At 46.0% G+C, this 26328-nt stretch overlaps 1 protein-coding gene across 1 annotated transcript in view; it reads left to right on the top strand.

The window, feature by feature from the left end:
• LOC126355345 (uncharacterized) overlaps positions 1 to 26328 on the top strand; it is a 708215-nt gene that overhangs the window by 598506 nt on the left and 83381 nt on the right. The window contains exons 23-24 of the mRNA XM_050005639.1: positions 4577 to 4774; positions 20518 to 20724. Coding sequence (XP_049861596.1) covers positions 4577 to 4774; positions 20518 to 20724 — 405 coding nt within the window. The remainder of the gene's footprint in view (positions 1 to 4576; positions 4775 to 20517; positions 20725 to 26328) is intronic.

The following is a 26328-nucleotide window of genomic DNA, read 5'->3' as shown; positions in this document are numbered from 1 at the left end:
CGGAAAAAAATCACATCACCAGGAAGAAGTTGTGTGACATAAACTAAAGTTGGTAGGCGTGTTTCTCCATCTGAAAGATGATGTTCGTTCAAATTTGGCTCCAGTCACATAAGACTCATCACCATGAGGACGCAAATCAATTTTCCTTTAAATACATGGTGTAACAGCCGAAGGCATTAGTTCCCTTTGAGACTGGACCTTGATGTTAGTCAAGAATGCCTTTAAGGCGACAAACACGCCATTATCAACCCCTCACCGAGTTGGAACGAGGTCGTGTAATAGAGCTACAAGAAGCTGGATGTTCACTACTGGCCATTAAAATTCCTACACCAAGAAGAAATGCAGATGATAAACGGGTATTCATTGGACAAATATATTATACTAAAACTCACATATGATTACTTTTTCACGCAATTTGGGTGCATAGATCCTGAGAAATCAATACCCAGAACAACCACCTCTGGCCGTAATAACGGGCTTGATACGCCTGGGCAATGAGTCAACCAGAGCTTGGATGGCGTGTACAGGTACAGCTGCCCATGCAGCTTCAACACGATACCACAGTTCATCAAGAGTAGTGACAGGCGTATTGTGACGAGCCAGTTGTTCGGCCACCATTGACCAGACGTTTTCAATTGGTGAGAAATCTTGAGAATGTGCTGGCCAGGGCATTAGTCGAACATTTCCTGTATCCAGAAAGACCCGTATAGGACCTGCCACTTGCGGTCGTGATTTATCCTGCTGAAATATAGGGTTTCGCAGGGATCGAATGAAGGGTAGAGCCACGGGTCGTAACGCATCTGAAATGTAACGTCCAGTGTTCAAAGTGCCGTCAATACGAACAAGAGGTAACGAGACGTGTAACCAAGGGCACCCCATACCATCACGCCGGGTGACACGCCAGTATGGCGATGACGAATACACGCTTCCAATGTGCGCTCATCACCATGTCACCAAACACGGATGCGACCACGTGATGCTGTAAACAGAACCTGGATTCATCTGAAAAAATGACGTTTTGCCATTCGTGCACCCAGGTTCGGCGCTGAGTACAGCATCGCACGCGCTCCTGTCTGTGTTGCAGCGTCAAGGGTAACAGCAGCCATAGCCTCCGAGCTGATAGTCCATGCTGCTGCAAACGGCGTCGAACTGTTCGTGCAGATGGTTGTTGTCTTGCAGACATCCCCATCTGTTGACTCAGGGATCGAGAAATGGATGCACGATCCGTTACACCCATGCGGATAAGATGCCTGTCATCTCGACTGCTAATGATACGAGGCCGTTGGGATCCAGCACGGCGTTCCGTGTTACCTTCCTGAACCCACCGCTTCTATATTCTGCTAACAGTCATTGGATCTCGACCAACGCGTGCAGCAATGTCACGATACGATAAACCGCAATCGCGATAGGCTATAAACCGACCTTTAACAAATTGGGAAACGTGATGGAAGCATTTCTCCTACTTACACGAGGCATCACAACAATGTTTCACCAGGCAACGCCGGTCAACTGCTGTTTGTGTATGAGAAATCGGTTGGAAACGTTCCTCATGTCAGCAAGGTGCAGATGTCGCCACCGGCACCAACCTAGTGTGAATGCTCTGAAAAGCTAATCATTTGCATATCACAGCATCTTCTTCCTGTCGGTTAAATTTCGCGTCTATAGCACGTAATCTTTGTGGTGCAGCAACTGTAATGGCCAGTAGTGTATCTGCTGCGATACGGCAGAAAGACTAGGCATGAATGTAGCCACTATACATTACTGCTGGCACCGGTGGTCAAGAGAATACACGGTCACAAGAAGGCCTGCCCCCGGACGACCATGTGGCACTATCCAGAGGGAAGACCACCGTGTTCGGAGTATGGCTCTGGCGCATTACATTGAAACTACAGCAGCAATTTGAGCAGCAGTTGGCACCACAGATACACAACGAACTCTTACAAATCGGCTACTTCAAGGACAGCTCCGACCCAGACGCCCTGAGGTGTGCATTCCATTGGCCCCAAACTAAGGCCATTTGGGACTTCCGTGGTGCCAAGCAAGATGTCATTAGATGGCAGGGTGGAGATCTCTTATATTTTCTGATGAGAGCTGGTTCTGCCTCTGAGCCAGTGATGGCCGTGTGTTGGCTAGAAGGCGGCCAGTTGAGTGTCTGCAACCATCCTGTCTACGTGCGAGACACGCTACACCTATGGCTGGACTTATGGTCTGGGGTGCGATTTCGTATGACAGCAGGAACACTCTCGTGGTTATTCCACTCAACCTGACTGTAAAGTTGTACATCACTCTGCTGATTCGACCTGTTGTACTGACATTCATCTACAGCATTCCACGGGTGTTTTCCAAGAGGATAACGCTCGCCTACATACTGCTGTTGTAACCCAACATGCTCTACAGGCTGTCGGAACCTTGCCTTGACCTGTTCGATCACCTGATCTGTCCCCAATCGAACATATATGGGACATCATCGGAAAATAACTCCAACCTCATGCACAAGCATCAATAAGCTCATGAGCAAGAGCAACAGGTACGGAACTCCATACCACAAACTGACATCCGACACCTGTACAACATAATGCATGCACGTTTGCGTGCGTGCATTCAACATTCCGATGATTACACCGGCTACTAATGTACCAGCATTTCACACTTGCAATGGCTTATCTCCCGCTTACATTAACCTGTGATCTAGCGATCTTAACCACTGAAATAAATATTTCAGAAATTTCGTTAGTCTACATTTATTTATTTATTTATTTTGGCGTTGTAATTTTTTTTATGTCAGTGTGGCTCAATATGATGAATTAAAGTCCCTCCCTCTGTGAAAAATATTCTGCTGCCGTCTAACAGGTGACTGGCAGAAATCCTTGAAATCATCCAGACATATTAGGCAGCCCGAATGCAACGACAGGGTGGAGGCGCGAGTTATTATCAACTTCTTCAAAAACTTGCTATGCGGGACATATAAAACATTAAACTGGTAAGAACATATTTATTGGAATGAATTTTAAGGAGTGAGAAGGGAAATGCGAGAAAATGTCACACAGAAAATATATCTCACAGGTCTGTTTCTGTACTAGAACAGCCACAAAGAGGGCACAGCTCACGCCGAACTGAGCTAATTGGTTATATTGCGATATAATATACCTTAGTTGAAGTTATTTTTTGTTGCTAAATTTGATTTCATATATTTTAAAATGCTGAAGGAGATAGGGGGGGGGGGGGGACATTTTGTGTCGAAGCTTTGTGATTTTAAGAATGCTGTTTCTAGCAGGCGACGCATTGGAGAGCTATAGAAATGAGTCGTTTCGGTATGATCTGTTAAAATTAAGCGACATAAAATGGCATGTTGAGATAAACGGAGCATCAGGTAAAACAGTAGTCAGTAAATATTACGATGGAATTGTGTAACTGGGTCACAGGTAACGTAGTACTTGAGTATAACAGAAAAAGGCTGGAGATCTTTGACAGTCAGTTTTAGTACTAAGTTATTTTTCCCATACCATATTTATAACTACTTCTACAAAGTCTGAGAGGTTTGTCTGTCTTGACTTTTCGTAGAAGGGCTTTCAGACGTCACAATACACTTACCGCTAATACCTTCCTGAGCATATCTACACTGATGACTCGAAGACGATGGAAATACAAGGGTAGAAACGTGTGATAGACTTTGCCACCTATTTGAAACAGACTATAATAAGTAGATTGACATTTTGTCTGGGTTTTTTTTCAGATTTGCTATGAACTTTTCTCTGACTAAATATGATTGACGATATAAATCACACTTTGGTACCTTCCCTGAATCTTATCTGAAAAAAAGCCTAGATTTTGCTTATTTTCCGCTCCGCGACGATTGTGCCAGTTTTACTACACAGTGAGAGAATGTGAACGAATACTAAATGTGAACGAATACTAAAATAAGTCGTTGAAAAACAGATCTAATCTCTCTATTCAACTCACGTCATTTAATTTTACTATCTAACTAAACACTTTGTAAAAGAAACGTAGATATGTCGAACAAAGCGATCCTAAAGACGTATAGTTCTCACAAAAGTCACTCACGCCTTTTACTGCAAGCTCAGAACCAAAGTACTGAATGACCATCAAGCTGCAGTAGATGTTTCCCACATGAGGCCGCGTAACAAAGTGCTCCACATCAAGTTCCCCCGGAATTATATAAAATTTTCTATGTGGTTTCCCAACATGTAATTGGCGAGCTCGGATTCTTCCTCACAACAATTGAATCATTTGTTAGCAACATTCATTGCCGTTGCACAACGCCCTCTTTCCTAGCACTAAAAGCAGCAGATTCGCCAAGAACGTTCCTTCCTAAATATATCCCATAATAATCTTGAATGTACTTACCTTCTCTGATATCTGCAATACTCTGTGTGCTCGTCCAGTTTCACTGGACTTACAGTACCTGGGGAGACTGCATCCTTGCAGTTACATTGCCCAAAGTGTCTGTCTGGTTTCTCTGTCTAGTATCCAGCCCAGCTCACCTCACACAGACGTTACACACTTCAATATCCAAGAATAGCAGTAATGTAAAACGTCGCTGCTTGTGCACTTGCAGGTGACGTTCGCACGCCTGTTGAGCAAAGTGTCGGCGGAGATGAGCTCCGGAGGCTCTGACGGCGAGGTGGTGAGCCGGCCTGCGCAGCTGTCAGGGCTGATGTCAGCTGCGGCCTCTGGGAGCAACGGCGCCTCTGGAGCAGCAGCTGCCGCCCTGCCGCGCTCCGCCAGCAGTCCTCACAGCACCAGCAGCACACAGGTGCAGTCCATGGCACGTAACAACTACACCCCATACTCTACTACTCTACAGCACAGGCGCAGTCCATGGCACGTAAACTCCACTCCATACTGTACTACTTTACAGCACAGGTCCAGTCCATGGTATGTACAAACCCACTCCATAGTGTACTACTTTACAGCACATGTCCAGTCCATAGCACATACAGCTACACTCCATACTGCACTACTTTACAGCACAGATCCAGTCCATGGCACATCCAGCACCACTCCATACTGTACTACATTACAGCATAGGTCCAGTCCATGGAACGTACAACTCCACTCCATACTGTACTACTTTACAGCACAGGTCCAGACTATGGCATGTACAAACCCACTCCACACTGTACTACTTTACAGCACACATCCAGTCCATGGCATGTCCCACTCCATACTATACTACATTCCAGAACAGTTCCAATCGATGGCACATACAGCTCCACTCCATACTGTACTACTTTACAGCACAGGTCCAGTCCATGGCATGTACAAACCCACTCTATACTGTAATACTTTACAGCACAGATCCAGTCCATGGCATGTCCAACTCCATACTGTACTACATTCCAGCACAGGTCCAATCCATGCCCCATACAACTCCACTCCATACTGTACTACTTTACAGCACAGGTCCAGTCCATGGCATTTACAACTCCACTCCACACTGTACTACTTTACAGCACAGGTCCAATCCATGACATGTACAGCCCCACTCCATACTGTAATACTTTACAGCACAGGTCCTGTCTATGGCATGCACAGCTACACTCCACACTATACTACTTTACAGTACAGGTCCAGTCCATAGCATGTACAACTCCACTCCATACTGTACTACTTCATAGCACAGGCCCAGTCCATGGCACATACAGCTACACTCCATACTGCACAACTAGAAAGCACAGGAGCAGTCCACAACATTTACAACTACCCTCCATACTATACTACACTACAACACACAGGTGTAGTTCATACCCAGTGCTACTACACTCCATACTCTACTACTCTACAGCACACAGGTTCACTCCATGGCATGTACAACTACACCCCATACTGTACTACTCTACAGCACAGGTGCAGTCCATGATATGTACAACAACACTCCACACTACAATAGTCTACAGCATGGATGCAGTCCATGGCATCTACAACTACATTCCATACTATACTCTCCTAATGCACGCAGGTGCTGTCCATGGCACATACATCTACATTCCTTACTATTCTACTCTAGAGCACACAGTTGCAGTCCATCACATGTACAAATACACTCTGTACTCCACTACTCTACAGCACAGGTGCAGTCTATTGTATGTACAACTACACTCCACAGTATGCTACTCTACAGCACAGATGCAGTCCATATCATGTACAGCTATACTTCATATTATCCTAATCTGCAGCACACTGGTGCAGTCCATACTGCATACAACTACACTCTGTATTACATTACTCTACAGCGTAGAGGTGCAGTCCATGGATGCAGAAATAGACTCGATACTACACTACGATAGAGCACACTTCTGCTGCGTAGGACAGTTACGACTCACTTTATGTTATACAGTAATACAGCACACTGATACAGTACATTTCATAATGCATTGTATCACTAGAAACTCGTAGTTGCAATTCGTGCCACAACTTGCTACACACCATACACCTCATACTACACACCATCACGCAGGTGCATTATACAGCACTGCTATGCTTCATACTGCTCGTTAAAATGGGAAACACACAGTACAATCCGTAGTATTCACTGCTACACTGCAGACCACAATGTATAACCAGCAACATACACTGAGATGACAACAATCGTGGGGTACCGATATGAACATATGCACATGGCAGGAGTAATGCGTTCACAAGCAATTACAGGGCAGTGCATAGGTGGAGCCGTCATTTGTACTCAGGAGATTCATGTGAAAACGTTTCGACGCGATTATGGTAGTACAATGGAAATTAACAGGCTTTAAACGCGGAATGTTAGCTGGAGCTAGACGTGTGGGACGCTCAATTTCTGGAATCGTTAGGGAATTCAGTGTTCTGAGATTCCCAGTGTCAAAAGAGTGCCGAAAATGCCAGATTTCAAACATTACGTCTCACCACGGACAACGCAATGACCGACGGCCTTTACTTAATGACCGAGAGCAGTAAATCTGAGTAGAGTCGTCAACGTTAACAGACAAGCAACACTGCATTAAACAACCACAGAAATCAATATGGAACATAGACTAACGCATCTGTTAGGACAGTTCGGCGAAAATTGGCGTTAATGGACTATGGCGGCAGACGACCGATGCTAGTGCCTTTACTAACAGCACGAAATCGCCTGCAGCGCCTCTCCTGGGTTCGTGACTATATCATGTGGACCCTGGAGTACTAAAAAACCTGGCCTTGTTGGACGAGTCTTGAATTCCGTTGCAAAGAGCTGATGGTAGGGTTCAAGTATTGCGGAAGCCATGGACCCAAGTTATCAACAAGACACTGTGCAAGCTGGTCGTGGGTCCATAGTGGTGTGGGCTGTGTTTAGATCGAATGAACTGACTCACTGACAGGAAATGGATATTCATGGTTACTTAGAGACGTTTTTCAGCCACTCATGGGCTTCATGTTTCCAAAAAACAATTGAACTGTTATGGATGGCAATGTGCCATGTCAATGGACCAGAATTGTTCGCAGATGGTTTGAAGAAGTCTCTGGAAAATTCGAGCGAATTATTTGGTCACCACAATCGCCCAACGTGGCGCCCATCGAACATTTATGGGGCATAATCGAGAAGTCAGTTCGTTCACAAAATCCGGCACCGGCAACAGTTTTACAATTATGGACAACTATAGTAGCATTGTGGCTCAATACTTCTTCAGGAAACATCCAACGACTTGTAGAGTTCATGCCAAGTCGAACTACTGCACTATGCTGGGTAAAAGAAGATCCGACACTTTAGGAGGTATCCTACGACTTTTGTCGACTCAATGTGTAGCTCTGATGCGTAGCTTTTACTGCTCCTCTCCCCCTCCACCAAAACACACTGAAATACTAAACACATGCACCCAATGCCACTGCTATGCACCATCTGTATCACTTCACCAGAATGTGAAGTCCAAAGCAAGTTCGGCTACACTCTTTCCAGTACCTTAGCAGACATTCTAAACCATGGCACTTATTTCTACACTTTACATATCATCAGCAGGACGCAGTAGTAATGTAAAACGTCGCTAACCACACGATCTACTTATGAACTTGCAGATGACGTTCACATGCACTCAACGAAACGTACTGTTACATTTCATTCCATGCGACAGCACGTAGAGGAATTCTATGGCACTCTTATGCTCCATTCTAAAACTTCAGCACCAGCAGCACACAGGTGCAATCAATAGCCAGTGAAACAAAAGCAATGCTTATTTTTGTCAGGAATTTGTCACAACAAATGTATCTTGGCAATATTTTTACGCAGAACGAAACATAAGAGATTGCCAGAAACTTACACTATCTGATCAAAAGTATACGGAGACCATATTAATGTGTAATTGGCCACTAGATGTCACGAGATGTAAGCCTGCGAGTATAAAAGGCTGAATGGGTCGGACGAGAGAGCTCAGTGACTTCGAACTTCTATTAGGCATTGGGAGTCATCTGAGTAACGATCCATCAGGTACATTTCAACCAACTGGTGGTGTGATTGTGAAGTCGAAATACGCAGGAACAACAACAGCTAAAGCAAGGCCAGACCCGGACCCTTGGGCATTACGGAGGGTTGTAAAAAACTGCGTGAAATCGAACGAAGGAATCACTACAAAGAGTATCAAAGTGCTACCAGCAGTCCAGCTAGCGCAGTGACTGTGCATAGGGAGTAAAATGGTTGCGTAGCCCCTCATAAGCCACACATTACTGTAATCAATGCTAAACGACGCTTGAAGTGCGGTACAGACCGATACCACTGGGCAATAAGTGGATATGATTGCTCTGGAATAATGAATCACGCTTACTTAGTGGCAACTCGATGGAAATATTTGGGTTTGGTGGACACTTGGAAAATGTTACCTGCCGTCACGTTTGGTGCCAACAGTGAAGTACGGTGGTGGTGGTGTTGTGGTACGGAAGTGTTTGTGGAGATTAGGGTGTGGCGCCCTTATTGCGCTTAGGAAAATTTGTGGTAAGGTCTTATGGGACCAAACTGCTGAGGTCATCGATGTCTAAGCTTGCACGTTACTTAATATAACTTAAACTAACTTACGCTAAGGACAACACACACACCCATTGCCGAGGGAGGACTCGAACTTCCGACGAGGGGCTATTGCGCTTAAAAAAGGGCGAAGTGCATTTTACAGCATTATGTGCTGCATATAGCAAAGGAACAGCTCGGAAACGACAACTGTACCAGCAAGACGAATCACCCTGTCATAAAGCAGTGTCTGTGATGCACTGGTTTGTGGCCAATGACGTTATTGAAACGGAATTACCTGCCCAGAAACTCTACCGGAACTCAATGGCACGCCTTTGGGATGAGTTAGACCATCTACTTTGCTCCAAACCCCTGGTTTCGATTCTTGGGCAAGAATGGGCTGTCATTCCTCCACAGACTTTAGCACACCTCGCTGAAATTGTCCACAGCAGAGTTCAAGCTGTCAGAAAGGCGGAGGGTGAAAATTATTGTCCGCCAATCAGGTAGTGTACTTGATTGTCGAGTTACCTGAGGGAAGTAAACGGTTTCTTCACTTCGCAGTATTTTCATTGGTTTTCTTGTGCCCTCTAATGCTTCTCTTTTTCTGTCTTGTATCGCACGTGATTTATTTGAAGTGTTGATTATTATTTAACATAAGGAGATCGTGAATACAGTAGCTAATAAAGATACAATTCATGGTACTTTTAGCTAATGGGCGAAAAACACATGTTATGATACAAAGAAGTCATGTGACAACTCAATTATCTGTGCTTCATCTTCATGGTGATGTCAAGGGCGCTAACAACTCTCAATATAGCAAGTCATTTTACATCAGTCGTTAGATAAATGCCTCTTATCTAGTTTTACATGTATTATGTGCTTCGACAACACGCATCCGTGCTACTTCTTCATCTTTCTTGCCTTCCATCAGGCCGTCATCTTAACCTTTTCTGATCTCTTGGAGTCCAGCATGAAACTCCTTGGTCTATATACCATCTACACTGAAGAGTCATAGAAACTGATACACCTGCCTAATCTCGTGTAGGGCCCCCGCGAGCACGCAGAAGTGCCGCAACACGACTTGACGTGGACTCGACTAATTTTTGAAGTAGTGATGGAGCGAATTGACACCATGAATCCTGCAGGGCCGTCCATAAATCATTAAGGGTACGAGGGGGTGCAAGGAATCCCAGATATGCTCAATAGTATTCATGTCTTGGGAGTTTGGTGGACAGAGGAATTGTTTAAACTCAGAAGAGTGTTCCTGGAGCTACTCTGTAGCAATTTTGGACGTGTATGGTGTCGTATTGTCCTGCTAGAATTGCCCAATGCCGTCGGAATGCACAATGGACATGAAGGGATGCAGGTGATCAGACAGGATGCTTATGTACATGCCACCTGTCGAATCTAGACGTATCATGTGTCCCATATCACTCCAACTGCACACGCCCCTCACCATTACAGAGCCTCCATCAGCTTCAACAGTCCCTGCTGACATGCAGGGTCCATGGGTTCATGAGGTTGTCTTCATACCCGTATACGTCCATCCGCTCAATACAATTTGTAACGAGACTAGTCTGACTAGGCAACGGGTTTCCAGTCATCAATACCGGAGTTGAGGGGCACCGGCAAGGCTTAAAGCTTTGTGTCGTCCAGTCATCAAGGGTACACGAGTGGACCTTTGGCTCCAAAAGGCCATATCAATGATGTTTAGTTGAATGGTTCACACGCTGACACTTGTTGATAGCCCAGTATTGAAATCTGCAGCAATTTGTGGAAGGGTTGTGCTTCTGTCTCGTTGAACATTTCTCTTCAGCCGTCGTTGCAGGATCCTTTTTCCGGCCGAAGCGATGTCGAAGATTACATGTTTTACCAGATTCCTGATATTCACGGTACACTGGTGAAATTGTCGTACGGGAAAATCCCCCTTTCATCGCTACCTCGGAGATGCTGTGTCCCATCGTTCTTGCGCCGACTATAACACCACGTTCAAATGCACTTAAATCTTGATAACCTGCCATCAGTAACTGATCTAACAACTGCGCTTCTCGACCGTAGCGCCGTATTCTGCCTGTTTACATATCTCTGAATTTGAATACGCATGCCTATACCTGTTTTTTTGGCGCTTCAGTGTACTTACCTGACCACGTATGCCGGCCACCTTCATTTGTTCCCCACGGTCATAGTTATATCTTCACTGAACTCTATTTCCGGATCTATTTCCTGTCGCTCCTAGCGATACCCAACATGGTATGGTTTCGCATTAAAAGGTGAAAGCCGGCCCTACTGACACATTAACTGATTTTATTTAGCTCAGACACTTCCTGTGTCAAATTATCATACTGGTTGATTCCTAGTAGAAAATACTGTTTCAAGTCTTTTGTTAATTTTTTACGATATATGTAAGCTACGACTGACTCTTGTTCCTTGAGCATGGGTAGTGTTGTTAATGCAATAATTATAAATATTCCGTTTGACCAAAGAAGTGAAGCACCCGGAAGGAGAGGATAAAAGGAAATGAAACTTAACGGATTGAAGGGTATATGATGTTACTGCAGTGAGTACAAGATCGAGTGAAATTTACAAAGAACTCGGCAGTTAACTTGACGGTGTCACATTTCTCCCCGCTCGTCATTGGGGCTCAGTTCGAAGGTTGACTCATCACTGGCGACGATTGTACACGAGTCAATGAGATTCCAGGACGTAGACGTGTCTGGAGGCGCCCCTAACAATGGTAAGAGTACTAAACTGACTTTCGCCAGCCACACGCCCGACAACCGAAAGTAGTGGTCTGGGGTGGCACTTCATTTCATAGCACAGCCCCGTTGATTATCGTCGGCAGTATCCTTACAGCACAGCGGTTCGTCGACGATATCCCACGCCCCGATTTTTGCCCTTCATGGCAAGCCATCCTGGGCTTACATTTCAGCAAGATAATGTCCTCCTGCACACGACAAGAGCTTCTACTGCATGTCTTCGTGCTTGCCAAATCCTATCATGGCCAGAAATGTGGGCGGACCTCACCCCAGTTGAGAACGTTTGGAGCAATATGGGGAGGGCCTTACAACCAGCTCTGGATTTTCTCGATCTGATGCGCCAGTTCACCAAAATTTGGCACGATATCCCTCAGAAAGACATCTAACAACTTTTCAATCAACGCCAAGTCGAATAATGCTTGCATAATGGCCAGAAGCACCTTTTTCTATCTGAGAAGCTCTTTCTCTTGAATAAATCATTCAATTTTTCTGAATTTGTAAACATTTTTTTGTCTGTACATGTACATCATATCCACCGTTTTCCACTCCACTCGGATAATTTCTTCGTGGTGTGCCGTTTGTTTTCCTTTTTCCTTAGAGTATATGTTTTCTTCACTGTTTTGTTGTTAAGTGTAATATGAGCTAATCCCCGAGAAATAGCAGTCTTCACTCAGTTAGTGCTAGACAGAAATTCTATCTGGATTTGGATCGCATCTCTTTGACTCTTGTGCAGAAGGGGATGCAGTATTCTGTTGAATCCATTTTCAACAAGCTACGACAAGAATTTAAAAATCTTAACAGTAATGCACGCACTCTAAAATCGAATTTGCCCCACGGATCACTCCTTCTATGCTGTCTGGGAGTTCCTGGACAAAAATTAAGCAAATTATTGTGTTATGTTGTTGATTGTGGTGCTCTACTGGGTGTTCAATTTATCTGAAGATATTGAAATATCTCGAAAACTAGACATCGGCTCCAAACAATTTATTGTTAAAATACACTCCTGGAAATGGAAAAAAGAACACATTGATACCGGTGTGTCAGATCCTCCATACTTGCACCGGACACTGCGAGAGGGCTGTACAAGCAATGATCACACGCACGGCACAGCGGACACACCAGGAACCGCGGTGTTGGCCGTCGAATGGCGCTAGCTGCGCAGCATTTGTGCACCGCCGCCGTCAGTGTCATCCAATTTGCCGTGGCATACGGAGCTCCATCGCAGTCTTTAACACTGGTAGCATGCCGCGACAGCGTGGACGTGAACCGTATGTGCAGTTGACGGACTTTGAGCGAGGGCGTATAGTGGGCATGCGGGAGGCCAGTTGGACGTACCGCCGAATTGCTCAACACGTGGGGCATGAGGTCTCCACAGTACATCGATGTTGTCGCCAGTGGTCGGTGGAAGGTGCACGTGCCCGTCGACCTGGGACCGGACCGCAGCGACGCACGGATGCACGCCAAGACCGTAGGATCCTACGCAGTGCCGTAGGGGACCGCATTGCCACTTCCCAGAAAATTAGGGATACTGTTGCTCCTGGGGTATCGGCGATGACCATTTGCAACCGTCTCCATGAAGCTGGGCTACTGTCCCGCACACCGTTAGGCCGTCTTCCGCTCACGTCCCAACATCGTGCAGCCCACCTCCAGTGGTGTCACGACAGACGTGAATGGAGGGACGAATGAAGACGTGTCGCTTCTGCCTTGGTGCCAATGATGGTCGTATGCGTGTTAAGGCCGTGCAGGTGAGCGCCACAATCTGGACTGCATACGACTGAGGCACACAGGGCCAACACCCGGCATCATGGTGTGAGGAGCGATCTCCTACACTGGCCGTACACCTCTGGTGATCGTCGAGGGGACACTGAATAGTGCACGGTACATCCAAACCGTCATCGAACCCATCGTTCTACCATTCCTAGACCGGCAAGGGAACTTGCTGTTCCAACAGGACAATGCACGTCCGCATGTATCCCGTGCCACCCAACGTGCTCTAGAAGGTGTAAGTCTACTACCCTGGCCAGCAAGATCTCCGGATCTGTCCCCCATTGAGCATATTTGGGACTGAATGAAGCGTCGTCTCAAGCGGTCTGCACGTCCAGCACGAACGCTGGTCCAACTGAGGCGCCAGGTGGAAATGGCATGGCAAGCCGTTCCACAGGACTACATCCAGCATCTCTACGATCGTCTCCATGGGAGAATAGCAGCCTGCATTGCTGCGAAAGGAGGATATACACTGTACTAGTGCCGACATTGTGCATGCTCTGTTGCCTGTGTCTATGTGCCTGTGGTTCTGTCAGTGTGATCATGTGATGTATCTGACCCCAGGAATGTGTCAATAAAGTTTCCCCTTCCTGGGACAACGAATTAACGGTGTTCTTATTTCAATTTCCAGGAGTGTATGTTCGTCTCGGAGACAGACATCAGATGATTGCAAACCCGACCACCCACCCCACCCTCGCACCATGGAACGTGCGGGTGGGGGATGGGGGGGAGGGGGAGGTAATTGATGTGTCATTTGAAACTGCAATTGAAAAATGTGGTTTCCAGTTAAGGTTTCCAAATTGCCTCTCACCTCCACAAACTGGGTGGGATGGACGGATGAATTTGGTATCACTAGACGTCCACTTCCGAGACAAATTTTATCTGTAAATTTTTTTATCCAATGCATTGATTTGGAGATATTTAAATGTCTTCAGATAAAATGAACAACGTGTATACTCAACAGCTTGTTATCAGTATACGATTCGCGTATATTTTATTTTATATGTTATTAACGTTTCTGATGTTAATTTCATCTGCTGACTCTTTCCATGACCATGGAGATTTACCTCTTAATTTGGTCCAACGGACCTAGACGTATAAAATAAAATAAAAAAGTTATTGACAGTTCACAAAACCAGTTCGTGTCTTGTCATCGTGAAGTTGTAGACACACACCAAGAGACGAATCACGTTAGTCTGGTCACGCAAGTCTGTCACCAAGTGTGTATTCACAACGCCGAGAGTGGTGCAGATGAGATCCAGTCAGTAGCTCGGTCATATATGCACATTGTCAGCGAGGTAGATACTAGAGGACAGCACAATACAAAGTGAGCTCATGTTGGAGAGGCGGATGGTTTCATTTCGCGCGTGTCGTCAAAGGGCAAGCCCAAGTGAATGCTTGCAGGCGCCTCTTACTGGCCGCAGGTGAGGCCTTAGGCAGTGTATACAGCTGATTGTCGACCTCGCCGTCTGAGGACACAGACACTTTGCGTTCTGGGAAATCTTATTGCTGGGTCATAGCAACTCGGCAATTACACAAGATTCGGGTTCACGGGATGAACAGTCTCTAGGGTAGATCTTTAGAGTTGCGTGAGATGACGTTTCCACATGAAAAAAACGGCACACGAGCCAACCACAAGTGTGTGACAAATGGACGCCACATCGATTGTCGAGGCGCTACTGTGGACAGATTGCCGCCGTCAGGAACCCATTTCTGCCACGGCTGTATGGAGACAAATGCGCAGAATAGGCGTCAGAAGCCAACTCGTGTCCCAGTGTCTTGCCATGACTTTTGCCCGCTCATAGTGAGACAAGAACACTGACGGCCCTAAACTGCTACCTTGAGGAACGCGTATATTAATGCATTTTTCATCTGGTAAATGTTTCATTAAAAATTACACTTCATTTGAGAACCGTACTATATCCGTATTATGTCGGGTGATGCCGAGGGAATTAGATTAGGAAATGAGACGCTAAAATTAGTAGATCAGTTTTGCTATTTGGGGAGCAAAATAACTGATGATGGTCGAAGTAGAGAGAATATAAAATGTAGACTGGCAATGGCAAGGGAAGCGTTTCTGAAGAAGAGGAATTTGTTAACATCGAGTATAGATTTAAGTGTCAGGAAGTCGTTTCTGAAAGTATTTGTATGGAGTGTAGCCATGTATGGAAGTGAAACATGGACAGTAAATAGTTTGGACAAGAAGAGAAGAGAAGCTTTCGAAATGTGGTGCTACAGAAGAATGCTGAAGATTAGATGGGTAGATCACGTAACTAATTAGGAGGTATTGAATAGAACTGGAGAGAAGAGGAGTTTGTGGCACAACTTGACAAGAAGAAGGGACCGGTTGGTAGGACATGTTCTGAGGCATCAAGGGATCACAAATTTAGCATTGGAGGGCAGCGTGGAGGGTAAAAGTCGTAGAGGGAGACCAAGAGATGAATAAATTAAGCAGATTCAGAAGGACGTATGTTGCAGTAAGTACTGGGAGATGAAAAAGCTTCCACAGGATAGAACAGCATGGAGAGCTGCATCAAACCAGTCTCAGGACTGAAGACCACAACAACAACAACTATATCCGCCACCTGTAGAACGTTTTCCGTACACGATTGGTGGCAATCGCTTGGTACTCTTCTTACTGGCAACGGTTCTACTTTCGATTTAATCCATGGTGATTACGAGATTGTGGTTGTTAAACTCAGTTTTCAAACCTAGGCTCCCAGCGATAGCACTAAAACTAAGGCATTTTGAAGGAGTGTGCCTTCAGTTCAGATATTGTTGTCCAAATATGTTATTTAATTATCAGAACATATTTCGGGATTACATCATCCTGTTATTAATTTCTTGTACAGGGTGTTTGCCTGTTATAGATACAAAAGAAACAGGAGAGTAGACGACATGTCACGTCTCGGCAAAGGTTCACTTCGTCAAACTCGACTAAGTGTGACCTGATTGAGTTTAGTATGATTTTTTTTTCTTTTGTTAGCCTTTATAGTGGAGCTGGGAGGGAGTAATTCTCCTTGGTGGGAAGCGATTACATTACAGAAGCTTGATAACTCTCGTGGAGTTTACGGGATGGTTTGCTGACGTAGCAAGTTACTACTATTCCGTCAGTCAATTTATTGTTCTAACGAACACATTTGTTTAGTGAGGTGTCGCGCGAAAACCCTTTAAAGAATATCAGACACTGTCGATTATTACTAGAACGATTCTCTAACACAGACGAATGTTTGCACTGTCACTCAGTCTGCTAAGTGCTGACCACTTGGCCTAACTAATCATTCAGCAGCACTGTGAACTTATTCACTAGTACTCAAGGGTCACTTGGCCTACAAAACAAGAGACAAGTACCAAGCCGTTAACTGTTCCTGCTGTTCACTGAAATCCCTCTATTCTAATTCTCTGAGACAGACGCAGGCAGTCTCTTTTCAGCACTATTCCAATGAATATTTCATCAAGTGCTGCTGCAGAGCGTCACTGCCCTCTGGAAGCTCTATGCTGAAACTGGCAACTGACTCCCTAATCTGCTACTAGCCTACATTTCATTTCGCTCATAACTCTTCAGTATCTGTCTGAAACCTTCCCTCGACATGTGATCGCCTTAATGTTTCATAATCATTCTAAATTCGATTCTGTATTCTTCCATCACGCGCATCGGAACGTTTCCTCTTATTCCACTGACCTCGCCCATTGGCGTCTATGGCAAGGTGTCAAGTATAATCGTCACTGCCATATTTGATCAGCCTCTCAGAAACAAACAGCTTCCAGCTGCTACAGGATGCACTATGTTCTCCTGATATCCTGTTTATGTTCCATGTGCCACGTACGTGAGCCGGCTTGACAATGGAAATCCTGAACACTCTTATCGTTACGATCTGACATGTAATTAAAATTATTAAAATTTTCTCAGGTCGCAACTGGCAATGAGACAAGCAAATAATCAAAATCAACAGCTTATAGCAGAGTTCCAGGGGATCCAGACTGCAGATATGCACTTGAAGATAAACACATCCCGACGAACGTTCCACATGTCCACTGTTCGTGTAAAGGTAGGCTTCACCACTCTCCCTTATCGGTGCCCATACGTATTCACAAGTCCAAGGCGTGTTCCGAATGCACTGACTGCCATATACTATGTTCTAGGAGTTCGTCGACACTGCCAATAGTGCTGAAATACAGCAAAAAAGAAAACGAACGGTTTCAGTTCAGGAGACATGGTGCACGATGGTGCTGGCGAGCCACAACCGATACATTTGTTGTTTCCCAGTACCTAGATCCTGGAATGATGACAATATTAAACGGGGTAGTTCATCACCTTTGTAATTTACGCATCACTTGCAATGTTTCGAAATAAAGGTAGCCTTGGACGTTAAAGTGTTGTAACACTGACATGACTGCACTTGTATGACATTTCAGGGACAGCACTGGTTTGACAACCCATTTTTACCAGGATTATTTGGTTGTTTCATTGTCCTCTACTTGCCCCTTTCTTTTTTACCTATAATAGCCCTACATCTTGTATATTTTAAAGAAATTTTTATGTTTACTCATACTCTGGTGTCCACAATTAAAGCAACAAACCAGTATTTCCCCGTCCTGTTTCTAATTCACGATATGATCGTACAAACTGTCAACATAAGTCCGTACGATCGTGTTCTGCGCGGAAGATGGCATTTCGGTCAAGGGAAAACCAGCCAACGCTGACGTCAGGGCACCTATCAAACGGAATAATATTTGCTGGGTAGTCCCACATCCACGATTTCTGGGTACAGTAATGGCAAGAGAAGACGCCTACTAGACTCTCTGCGCTGGAGGGCTATAGAATGAACGTAAGCATGACAGCCGCAAACTCATGTGGCCCAACGGCTTAATGTGAATCGTCCTGTTGTATCTCGGATGTGGCGAGAGTTTATAGAGACCGATACTGTATTACGAAGACCAGGGCAGGACCGACCATTTGTGACGTCTGAAAGAGAGGATCGTTATTTGGCTGTAAGGACACGACGTACCGCGTTAGTACTGCACAGCAACCGGCATCTGACCTCGCAGCATCCACTGGACATGTTGTATCGAGGCAAACGTTGTAGAGAAGGCTTCGACAGTGTAGCCCTTACTGTCGGGGACCTGCTATATGTGTGCCTCTGAGGCGTATTCACAGAAGCGAACGTCTGGAGTCAATATGCCACCTAGACAGTCGAACAGTGGGCCAATATTATTTTCGCATGTGAGTCCCGATTTGGTCTGGAGAGTGGTTCTCGGCGGATTCGCATCTGAAGGGAATGTGGAATACCATTTTAAGACCCGAATATTGTGGAAAGAGACGGATATTGAAGAGGATCGCTAATGGTGTGAGCAGGGATCATACTGATCACTCGAACATCTCTTCGTGAAATTGTACGGGTGAATCGGAAAGGTTTAACTGCTGTCAGGTATCGAGAGACGTCCTGGGACCTCAGGTACCGTTGTTGCGAGTTGCTGTGCACCCAGACTTCGTACTGATGAACGATAATGCTCTACCTCATAAAGCACGAGTGGTTGATGTGTTCTTGGAAACGGAAGATACCGCACGCATGGCGTGGCCTGCTCGCTCTGCCGGTTTGAATCCAATACAGCGTGTCTGGGATGAATTAGGGAGACAGGTTGCATCACGTCAGCATCCACCAACCACTATCCAAGAGTTTCGAAAGCTCCGCTGGAAGAAAGGGCGCTATTGCCTCAACATGACGTTGATGAAGTTATTCACAGCATGCTCCGTCGTTGTCAGGCCTGTACTGTTGCCAGAGATGGTCACACCCCATAGTGAGCACATTAACCAGTTGCAGCAATGTGTGTGCAAATCTGTTGAGCCGAGAAAAACAAAGAACATTCTCGTCTACTGTTATGTATGTTGCAGTTTCTTTTTTTTTCCATCAGTCTACTGACTGGTTTGATGCGGCCCGCCACGAATTCTTTTCCTGTGCTAACCTCTTCATCTCAGAGTAGCACTTGCAACCTACGTCCTCAATTATTTGCTTGACGTATTCCAATCTCTGTCTTCCTCTACAGTTTTTGCCCTCTACAGCTCCCTCTAGTACCATGGAAGTCATTCCCTATCATCCTGTGCCTTCTCCTTATCAGTGTTTTCCACATATTCCTTTCCTCTCCGATTCTGCGTAGAACCTCCTCATTCCTTACCTTATCAGTCCACCTAATTTTCAACATTCGTCTATAGCACAACATCTCAAATGCTTCGATTCTCTTCTGTTCCGGTATTCCCACAGTCCATGTTTCATTACCATACAATGCTGTACTCCAGACGTACATCCTCAGAAATTTCTTCCTCAAATTAAGGCAGGTATTTGATATTAGTAGATTTGTCTTGGCCAGAAATGCCTTTTTTGCCATAGCGAGTCTGCTTTTGATGTCCTCCTTGCTCCGTCCGTCATTGGTTATTTTACTGCCTAGGTAGCAGAATTCCTTAACTTCATTGACTTCGTTATCATCAGTCTCATTTCTACTACTTCTCATTACCTTCGTCTTTCTCCGATTTACTCTCAAACCATACTGTGTACTCATTAGACTGTTCATTCCGTTCAGCAGATCATTTAATTCTTTTTCACTTTCACTCAGGATAGCAATGTCGTCAGCGAATCGTATCATTGACATCCTTTCCCCTTGTTGCTTACGTTCTGCATTCTTTAAGTTGCTTCTACTTCGCTATCCCCTGCTTATACTGTTTTGTGGCAAAATAAACGCAACCTTGCAAAATTTCCGTTTGTTGCTTTAATTTTGGACACCAGTGTATTTTAATCTTTGTCACTTTCATAAGATTCTTGTAGAATAGTTCTGGTGATGAAGGCTTGCCCATTCGAAACGCGACAGTTTTAGTGCTTCTGCGTTGTGAAAGGTGACTGAACCTACATTTAATGTTTCTTTTAGTTTCTCCAGTAAACGTTTATGGCCTACAGTGTCAAACGCCTTGGACAGATCTAGAAATACGCGGTGTTCGTCGTGCTTCCGGTGCGGAGTGAGACGCGCGCTGTTTGCGCTGTGCAGGGCAGCGACTCCGTGTCGAGCGCGGAGGTGTCTCGCCGGCGAGCGTCGGGGCCAGCGACGACGGGTGCGCCGCCGTCGGCGGACGCCATCCTGGCCATGTTCCGCACGTTCGCGCGCGCGCCCACGCCCTCCACGGCCTCCAGCCCGCAGGACGACGACGACGACGCCTCCTCCACCACCTCGTCCGTGCCCTCCTCCAGCCTCACGGTAAGCGCGCACGCAGCCGAGTAGCACAGTGCTTCTGTTTAAGCTTAGCTTACATCGTAACACATACACTCCTTGAAATGGAAAAAAGAGCACATTGACACCGGTGTGTCAGACCCACCATACTTGCTCCGGTCACTGCGAGAGGGCTGTACAAGCAATGATCACACGCACGGCACAGCGGACACACCAGGAACCGCGGTGTTGGCCGTCGAATGGCGCTAGCTGCGCAGCATTTGTGCACCGCCGCCGTCAGTGTCAGCCAGTTTGCCGTGGCATACGGAGCTCCATCGCAGTCTTTAACACTGGTAGCATGCCGCGACAGCGTGGACGTGAACCGTATGTGCAGTTGACGGACTTTGAGCGATGGCGTATAGTGGGCATGCGGGAGGCCGGGTGGACGTACCGCCGAATTGCTCAACACGTGGGGCGTGAGGTCTCCACAGTACATCGATGTTGTCGCCAGTGGTCGGCGGAAGGTGCACGTGCCCGTCGACCTGGGACCGGACCGCAGCGACGCACGGATGCACGCCAAGACCGTAGGATCCTACGCAGTGCCGTAGGGGACCGCACCGCCACTTCCCAGCAAATTAGGTACACTGTTGCTCCTGGGGTATCGGCGAGGACCATTCGCAACCGTCTCCATGAAACTGGGCTACGGTCCCGCACACCGTTAGGCCGTCTTCCGCTCACGCCCCAACATCGTGCAGCCCGCCTCCAGTGGTGTCGCGACAGGCGTGAATGGAGGGACGAATGGAGACGTGTCGTCTTCAGCGATGAGAGTCGCTTCTTCCTTGGTGCCAATGATGGTCGTATGCGTGTTTGGCGCCGTGCAGGTGAGCGCCGCAATCAGGACTGCATACGACCGAGGCACACTGGGCCAACACCCGGCATCATGGTGTGGGGAGCGATCTCCTACACTGGCCGTACCCCTCTGGTGATCGTCGAGGGGACACTGAATAGTGCACGGTACATCCAAACCGTCATCGAACCCATCGTTATACCATTCCTAGACCGGCAAGGGAACTTGCTGTTCCAACAGGACAATGCACGTCCGCATGTATCCCGTGCCACCCAACGTGCTCTAGAAGGTGTAAGTCAACTACCCTGGCCAGCAAGATCTCCGGATCTGTCCCCCATTGAGCATGTTTGGGACTGGATGAAGCGTCGTCTCACGCGGTCTGCACGTCCAGCACGAACGCTGGTCCAACTGAGGCGCCAGGTGGAAATGGCATGGCAAGCCGTTCCACAGGACTACATCCAGCATCTCTACGATCGTCTCCATGGGAGAATAGCAGCCTGCATTGCTGCGAAAGGTGGATATACACTGTACTAGTGCCGACGTTGTGCATGCTCTGTTGCCTGTGTCTATGTGCCTGTGGTTCTGTCAGTGTGATCATGTGATGTATCTAACCCAAGGAATGTGTCAATAAAGTTTCCCCTTCCTGGGACAATGAATTCACGGTGTTCTTATTTCAATTTCCAGGAGTGTATTTGGTATCCACATGAAACCTCCCTGACTGTCAAATGCAATTTAAAAAAAAACTGCAATAACAAATTACACTTTACTGCATCATATAAAGTACCTCATAAACATTAAGCGGAAGGTACTACAGGTCGGTATTGGCTCCTTTTGTAACATGTAAAACGTGTGGACCAGGGCTTCCCAACATGTGGTCCGCGAACCCCTTAGGGGTCCGCCGGCTCTTTCTAGGGGGTCCGCGGCCACATTTCACCAAATCGTGTAAAATAATGAGTAAAATTATTGAATAAAAATGTGAAAATCAAATTCATCACTATTTATTTTCGTGTGAAATACATGTGTACTTGTACTTCAGATCGTATTCCCAAGCAGCATTTGCGGTTCCTAAGCGAGAACACATAAACAGTTTAGTGCCGGAGAATGCGGCTTCTCTGATCGACTGTTTCGCAACAATATGGGGGTCGTTTGTGCAACGGCTCACGGTGCTAGATGCGCTGAAACATTTTACGCATGCGCGGAGAGCGCTTTGTCGGCCAATCACAGCGCTCTCTGGCAAGTATGCGGCCCCAGGCATCGTTCAATGTTAAATTTGCCTTGTCAGTGCACTACCTATTTCATAAGTCAATTTTTGGCCAGTTTATTACTTCTAACATGGATCCGTGGCTGAAGTCAGGATCATTGAAGAAGGGTGCGGTTTCTCCATCGCCTTCACAACAAAGGAAGTTTTCAGTTGAAATGAATGAGGAGGGAGGACGACCAAAGGAAGATCAATCACAAGAAGCTCCAAAGACTATTGATACTTCGGAGGGGGGTCGTTGGGAACATGGCACTTGCATTAAGAAGCTTTCAGTTCCCATGGATTTCGCTCTGAAGTTTAAAGTTACTGTGCTCTTGACTGACTAGGGGTCCGCCATGGATTTTCGACTGTAGAAGGGGTCTGCCAGCTGAAAAGGTTGGGAAGCCCTAGGCGATACTCCACCTCTACCCATGTGCGCGGAAGCATGCCTGGGATGATGTAGGACACTGCATACACAATTTTCTCTCAGAGATCACTAAGGGCACATACGGGCGCGGCATATACAATGCCTTTCACATAATCCCACATGAAGAATTCAAGAGGGGTAAGAGCAGAGACAGATGTGACAATTTGTTTGGTCCATCACATATTATCCGTCGCTGTGGAAAGGTTCGGTCCAGGAAGTCAGCAACTCCAGTACGGTGGTATACTATTCCCTTGGAAGATCACATTTGGCTGAAGAGGGAGACACTGAGGGACAAGAAATTGCACGATAGTGTCCAGACCATCTGTCGGGAGCTATAAGCGAATACGTTCCTGTTAAAAAGGCTCTGAGTGGAGAGTGAGGTATCAACTGCCTTCCTCTGCACCTTCAAATGGTTCAAATGGCTCTGAGCACTATGCGACTTAACTACTGTGGTCATCAGTCGCCTAGAACTTAGAACTACTTAAACCTAACTAACCTAAGGACATCACACACATCCATGCCCGAGGCAGGATTCGAACCTGCGACCGTAGCATGCACCTTCAAAAACTTTTCCAAAAATTTTGGCATGCGAACACATCTGCGTTCTTTTTAACATGCAATTCGTCTCTCAATCCAACAAGCTTCCCTGACTGTAGCTCGCTCATACTCAATAGTCCACTGCTGCAAGTCGCTCATACCCATCCACTTGCCCATTCTCAGTCACTCCTTCAGCCCAACTCACTGTCATTATCTCTTAGTGTCTCTCTAATTTTCACCGTCTCCTAACTGACAGCCACAGCCTCCTTCGTTCTGTCCTGCTACTGATGGCTCCTCTCACTGTCATTGTCTCCCTATCGCTCTCTCTACATCTGCATCTACAGGATGGCGCACGAAATGTGTTACCATTTTGTTTTTGAATATAAACTTTATTGTCAATACAAACTGAAAGGAACATATACTACAATGAAGAGCCGTCCATGGAGATCTGTTCTAACTCAGCACATGCTCAATATGTCCACCATTTCGCTTCCTAACTTCCTTCAAACGAACACTGAAGTTAGTGATTACGCTACAGCAGATGTCTTCCGTAATTTCTCTGCAAGCTTGAAGAATAAGTCTTCTGAGCTCCATTAAATCCCGTGGACGTTTCGGGAAAATTTTTTTTCCTTTAGGTACCCCCAAAGAAAAAAGTCACATGGATTGAGGTCTGGACTATTGGGGGGCCAATTTTGTTCATCATTGAAGCAACCTGAAAACCTGAGTGAAATTATCCTCATGTTGAAGTGCTCGTGTAAAAACTCCAACACAGTGTTTGCAGTATGTGGCCTTGCTCCATCTTGCATGAACCACTGCGTGTTGAAGGGCAAGGCAGTAGCAAGAAGGTGTGGAATGAAGCTATTGCGAAGCATGCTCAAATAACGCTCACTGTTCACAGTTTCCTCAAAGAAAAAGGGTCCAATTAGTCTGTGACTGGAAATTGCTGCCGACACTGTAATCCTGGGAGCATAATGCTATCGTTCATGAAACACTTAAGGGTTTTCAGTGGCCCAAAAGCGTACATTTTGTTTGTTAACCACCCCGTCTAAATGAAAATGCGCCTCGTCTGAAAACCAAACGTTGTTGAGAGTTTCTTCCCTATCCTCCGCCCACTGAGCAAACAGTAGTCTCTGCTGCTTGTGTTCTTCAGTAAGCTTCTGTGCACAGGTCATCTTGTATGGATACATATGGAGGTCACTTTTAAGAATGCGTTGAACGGAGAGTCTGGTTATTCCCAGTTGCACTGCTGCCTTTCTACACGATTTCCCGGGACTTCTCTGTACAGCAACTTGCACCGCTTCAGTATTCTCCGGCGAGCAAACAGACTTAGGTCGAGGTCGCTTCGCTTCCAATACTGTTCCTTCCTATACAGATTTATCGTACAACCTGTGAATGGTCTTCTTGCAAGGGACCCATCGAGTGTTAAACTGTTGTCGAAAAGGCCTCTGAGTCACACAAGGCTTTTCGTTTCATGAAATAGTAACACAATTGCCGATCGTTGCTGTGTCGTCAGCCATTGCTGCTCACTAGTCTCCTAGCGGCAGTATCGTGAATTACGCGTCATTTCGTAACTCATTTGCTTTTCCAAGCTCTGCTAGTACCTGGCAAAGGGTTCATTGAACCACCTTCACAATTCTGTATTATTCCAATCTCGCAAAGCGCGCGGAAAGAGTGAACATCTATATCTTTCCGTCCGAGCTCTAATTTCCCTTATTTTATCGTGGTGATCGTTCCTCCCTATGTACGTCGGTGTCAACAAAATATTTTCGCATTCGGAGCAGAAAGTTGGTGATTGGAATTTCGTGACAAGATCCCGTCGCAACGAAATACGCCTTTCTTTTAATGATTTCCAGCCCAGATCCTGTATCATTTCAGTGACACTCTCTCCCGTATTTCACGATAATACAAAACGTGCTGCCCTTTTCCGAACTTTTTTCGATGTACTCAGGTAAGGATCCCACACCGAGCAGCAGTATTTTAAAAGAGGACGGACAAAAGTAGTGTAGGCAGTTTCCTGAGTAGGTCTGTTACATTTTCTAAGTGTCCTGCAAATAAAACGCAGTCTTTCGTTAGCCTTCCCCACAACATTTTCTATGTGTTCTTTCCAATTTATGTTGTTCGTAATTCTAATACCTATGTATATAGTTGAATTTGCTGCTTTTAGTTAGACTGATTTATCATGTAACCGAAGTTTAAAGAGTTCCTTTTAGCACTCATGTGGATGACCTCACACTTTTCGTTATTTAGGGTCAACTGTCACTTTTCGCACCATTCAGATATTTTATCTAAATCGTTTTGCAGTTGCCCGCATCTCGTGGTCTTGCGGTAGCGTTCTCGCTTCCCACGCCCGGGTTCCCGGGTTCGATTCCCAGCGGGATCAGGGATTTTCTCTGTCTCGTGATGGCTGGGTGTTGTGTGATGTCCTTAGGTTAGTTAGGTTTAAGTAGTTCTAAGTTCTAGGGGACTGATGACCATAGATCTTAAGTCCCATAGTGCTCAGAGCCGTTTTGCAGTTTGTTTTGATCTTCTGATGGCTTTATTAGTCGATAAACGACAGCGTCATCTGCAAACAACCGAAGACGGCTGCTCAGATTGTCTCCCAAA

This window comes from Schistocerca gregaria, chromosome 3, assembly GCF_023897955.1.
Source record: "Schistocerca gregaria isolate iqSchGreg1 chromosome 3, iqSchGreg1.2, whole genome shotgun sequence".
Classification (NCBI taxonomy): Eukaryota; Metazoa; Arthropoda; class Insecta; order Orthoptera; family Acrididae; genus Schistocerca; species Schistocerca gregaria.
This window is presented reverse-complemented; position numbering and strand designations above follow the sequence as displayed.